The 4480-nt window shown below is 49.7% G+C and overlaps 1 protein-coding gene across 1 annotated transcript; it reads right to left on the bottom strand.

The window, feature by feature from the left end:
- Nucleotides 1-1615: 1615 nt before the first annotated feature.
- On the bottom strand, nucleotides 1616-3724 carry LOC103879128 (POM121-like protein 2). The gene is made up of 2 exons (XM_009191700.4): nucleotides 2066-3724; nucleotides 1616-1891 (listed from the first exon to the last, which is right to left on the bottom strand). The coding sequence occupies exon 1, from the start codon at nucleotides 2954-2956 to the stop codon at nucleotides 2072-2074; it is 885 nt and encodes a 294-aa protein (XP_009189964.2). The 5' UTR covers nucleotides 2957-3724; the 3' UTR covers nucleotides 1616-1891; nucleotides 2066-2071.
- Nucleotides 3725-4480: the final 756 nt, after the last annotated feature.

Consider the following 4480-nt stretch of genomic DNA (forward strand, 5'->3'; position numbering starts at 1 on the left):
GTGACCTTCGGATGGGGTTTTGTGTGGACGTCCTTTTTATTGATGTTGATGCTATTCCTTTCTGCTTGTTAGTTTTCCTTCTAACAGTCAGAGCCCTCTGCTGCAGGTCTGCTGGAGTTTGCTGGAGCTCTACTCCAGACCCCATTTGCCTGGGTATCACCAGCAGAGGCTGCAGAACAGCAAAGATTGCTGCCTGTTCCTTCCTCTGAAAGCTTCGTCTCACAGGGCACCTGCTAGATGCTCTCCTGTATGAGGTGTCTGTCGGCCCCTGCTGGGAGGTGTCTCCCAGTCAGGAGGCACGGGGGTCAGGGACCCACTTGCGGAGCAGTCTGTCCCTTAGCAGAGCTCGAGTGCTGTGCTGGGAGATCCGCTGCTCTCTTCAGAACTGCCAGACAGTAATGTTTAATTCTGCAGAAACTGCACCCACAGCCGCCCCTTCCCTGAGGTGCTCTGTCCCAGGAAGATGGAAGTTTTGTCTATAGGCCCTTGACTGGGGCTGCTGCCTTTCTTTCAGAGATGCCCTGGCCAAAGAGGAGGGATCTAGAGAGGCAGTCTGGCTACAGCAGCTTTGCTGAGCTGTGGTGTGCTCCATCCAGTTGGTACTTCCTGTCTGCTTTGTTTACACTGTGAGGGGAAAACCGCCTACTCAAGCCTCAATAATGGCCGATGCCTCTCTCTGGACCAAGCTGGAGCAACCCAGGCCAACTTCAGAGTGCTGTGCTGGCAGTGAGAATTTCCAGCCAGTGGATCTTAGCTTGCTGGGCTCTATGGGGGTGGGATCTGCTGAGCTAGACCACTTGGCTCCCTGGCTTCAGCCCCCTTTCCAGGGGAGTGAACAGTTCTGTCTCACTGGTGTTCTTGGTGCCACTGGGGTATGAAAAAAAAACTTCTCCAGCTAGCTTGGTGTCTGCCCAAACAGCCGCACAGTTTTGTCCTTGAAACCCAGGGCCTTGGTGGTGTAGGCTCCTGAGGTAATCTCCTGGTCTGTGGGTTGGGAAAAGTATAGTATCTGGGCCAGAACGCATTGTCCCCCATGGCACAGTCCCTCAGGGCTTCCCTTGGCTATGGGAGGGAGTTCCCTGACCCCTGCACTTCCCAGGTGAGGTGACGCCCCACCCTGCTTCATCTCACTTTCCATGGGCTGCACCCACTACCTAACCAGTCCCAATGAGATGAGCTGGGTACCTATGTTGGAAATGCAGAAATCACCTGCCTTCTGTGTTGATCTCACTGGGAGCCGCAGACCAGAGCTGTTCCTATTCAGCCATCTTGCCAGCCACTCTACCTTTTCTTTCTACAATTCTTTTATGAGCTAAATGATATGCAATTTTCCCCACAGTCTAGGGCTTGTTTCACATTCTCCTAACAGTACATTTTGAAGAGGTTATGTTCTTAATTTTAACCATGTCCAATTCATATATTTTTTCTTTTATAGACTCTGTTTTTGGTATTATCTAAAAAATATTTGCATAACACAAGGTCAAAAAAATTTTTCCTTTCTTTTATTCTAAAAGATATAAATTCATTGGTTTTACATTTAAGTCTATGATCTACTTGCGTTAGTTTTTGTATATAGTATGAGGTGTGCCTTGAATTTTTCTTTTCTTGCTTAAGGATATGCAACTCATTTCCATTTTTTTAAAATAATAAAGACATTTACTATTATTTAAAAGAAGAACAAATATTTAAGCAAACTGTGAAAATGGAGGATATGCCTGCCTCCTGTTTCCGGGGAGAAGGCAGAAGTGGGTGGGCAGGGGAAAGGTAAGGGTTTTGAGGGCAAGACGGTCTCTTCAGTGTGGGCTCCGCAGGCTAAGGAGAGGCGCGGCTGGAGGGCTGGCACAGCGGTCAGCTGAGGCAGTGGGAAGTGCCCTGGTGGGGTCAGTGGCTCCTGTGGGGGTAAAACAAGGGTCAATAGGATGAAGCAGTCTGGAGGCTCAGGAGAAGGTGGCAGGGCCCTGACTCTGAGCCGGGCTGCAGGCTGGGTGTACTCAGAGGTGCATGGTCTCCCCGGGGCGGCTCCTTGTTGGGTAGGAAGACCCAAGACACCGAGACATTGCTGCACCTGCTCCTAGAGCTCCCGCGGCGGCTCGGCGACTGGGCTGTGGCCGGCGTACTTCTTGCAGTAGGGCAGGCGGCGGGCTGAGGGAAGGCTGCTTCTCCTCGAAGACACTGCGGCTGGAGAGTGGCGGCTTCTTCTGAGCGGCCCAGGCCTGGGCACAAAGGCGGGAACCTCTCCATGTCTCCTGATGGGCTTGAAGGCAGACAGCCTGGGTGACGGGCTCTGCTTGCTACGCTTGGTGTCTGAGACCTCAAACCAGAGTGGCTCGTCGAATTTCCTTTTTCCCTTGCTGCACTGGCTGAGGGCCTTCAGCACGGTCTCCCTGGCACAGGGATCTGGGACCTCGAGGGGAGGTGACGCTTGTACAGGATTCCCTCTGTGCTCCGGCGGGGCGATTTTCACGGTCACCAGGCTGCGGACGGGCCGGGGGTGCCGGGCCTTCCAAAGCCACCGCTTCATATAGGCCAGGTGAGCCTCGGAAAAGTCTGGCCCAGTGAGGCTTAGGAGTGGTGGCCTGTTGGGAAAGCGCCTCCAGGCCTCCGGGATCAGCTCTCTCCGGATGCGGGCGTAGTCCCAGTCAGGAGGAGCGGTGGGGAGGGGCCGGGTGCGGACCCAGCGCTTCCCATGGACGTAGACGACTTTGCAGCGGTCCTGGACCTGGGAGCGGAGGACAGGCCTGGACGGCAGGGATCGGTGCTTCTGGGCTCGGGGCAGCACCCTGGCCCGGGGCCAGCCCAGGAACCAGCTCAGGTAGTTGCCCATGACAGCAGTGCAATCGTCGGGACCTTCCGTTAGAAATTCGGCTTCCAGAAGTTTCCGAAGTCTGCGGCCGGAGCCAAGTGTGCTGAGCTTGGTGACCGTTGGCCTCAGGACTCCAGAAAGCGTGCAAAGCATCGCGCGCTGGACACCCTCTGGCCATAGGGTCCCGCACCGGCCAGGAAGGCGCCTCGCGGAATCGGACGTCACAGGGCGCAGCTGCAGCGGGGGAGGGCAGCACCCAGACAACCTGGGGGACCAGGGAAGCTCAAGCCTCCGTCCTTCCCACTGATGGTCCCAGTCACTTGGCTCTGGGAAGAGGGGCCTAGCAGCTGCCTCTACTTTTGTGCCTGACTTTTAAAGGTGGAAGATAGAATTTCTGCCAGGTCCTGAAAACTGCAGATGCCTGTTGACAGAAGGGTGCTCTCTCTGATCAGTGTGAAAATGAACACGATACACTTGGATACTCCTTCCAGGAAAAACAAATCGTTTACTTATATCAGTAAAGATGATGTGTGCTTCATTCTTCCAGGATGGATGTTAATGTCACTTTTTGGAATTTTGCGTTTAAGAAGATGGAGAGTCATCAGGTTTTGTTTTAGCACAGGCAATGTTGATTTTATGTGGATTTCCTATAATTTCCAGCCTTCCTACATCCATGAATAGATTGTCTATCTCTGAACACTGTCATTTCTCTCCTTTCACTTTATTTATTTTTAAGAATTATTTCAGTAGTTTTTTGGGGAAAAGGTGATGTTTGGTTACACATATAAGTTATTTAGCTGTGATTTCTGAGATTTTGGTGCACACTTTATCCAAGCAGTGTAAACTGCCCCCAATGTGTAGTCTTTCATCCCTCACTCTCCTCCCACCCTCTCCCCAAAGTCCCCAAAGTGCCTTGTATCATTCTTATGCCTTTGCATCCTCATAGCTTAGCTCCCACTTATGAGTGAGAACATATGATGTTTAGTTTTCCATTCCTGAGTTACTTCACTTAGAATAATGGTCTCCAACTTCATTCAGGTTGCTGCGAATGACATTATTTCATTCATTTTTAAGGCCGATTAGTATTCCATAGTACGTTTGTACCAAATTTTCTTTATTCACTCGTAAATTGATGGGCATTTGGGCTGATTTCATGTTTTTGCAATTACTATTTCTGCTGCTATAAACGTATGTGTGCAAGTATCTTTTTTGTATAATGACTTCTTTTCTTCTGGGTAGGTACCAAGTAGTGGTATTGCTGGATCAAACGGTAGTTCTACTTTTAGTTCTTTAAGGAGTCTCCACACTGTTTTCCATAGTGGTTTATACAGTTTACATTCCCACCAGCAGTATACCAGTGTTTCCTTTTCACCACATCCACACCAACATCTATTATTTTTTTATTATGGCCATTCTTGCAGGAGTAAGGTGGTATCACATTATGGTTTTTATTTGCGTCTCCCTGATGATTAGTGATGATGAGCATTTTTTCTTATGTTTGTTGGCTATTTGTATATTTTAGAATTAAGAGTTGTCTATTTATGTCTTTAGCCCACTTTTTGAATGGGATTATTTGTTTTTTTCTTGCTGATTTGTTTGAGTTCCTCATAGATTCTGGATATTATTCCTTTGTCAGATTCATAGTTTGTGAAGATTTTCTCCCACTCTATGGGCTGT

The sequence above is a fragment of the Papio anubis genome, chromosome 15 (genome assembly GCF_008728515.1).
Source record: "Papio anubis isolate 15944 chromosome 15, Panubis1.0, whole genome shotgun sequence".
In the NCBI taxonomy this organism is placed as follows: domain Eukaryota; kingdom Metazoa; phylum Chordata; class Mammalia; order Primates; family Cercopithecidae; genus Papio; species Papio anubis.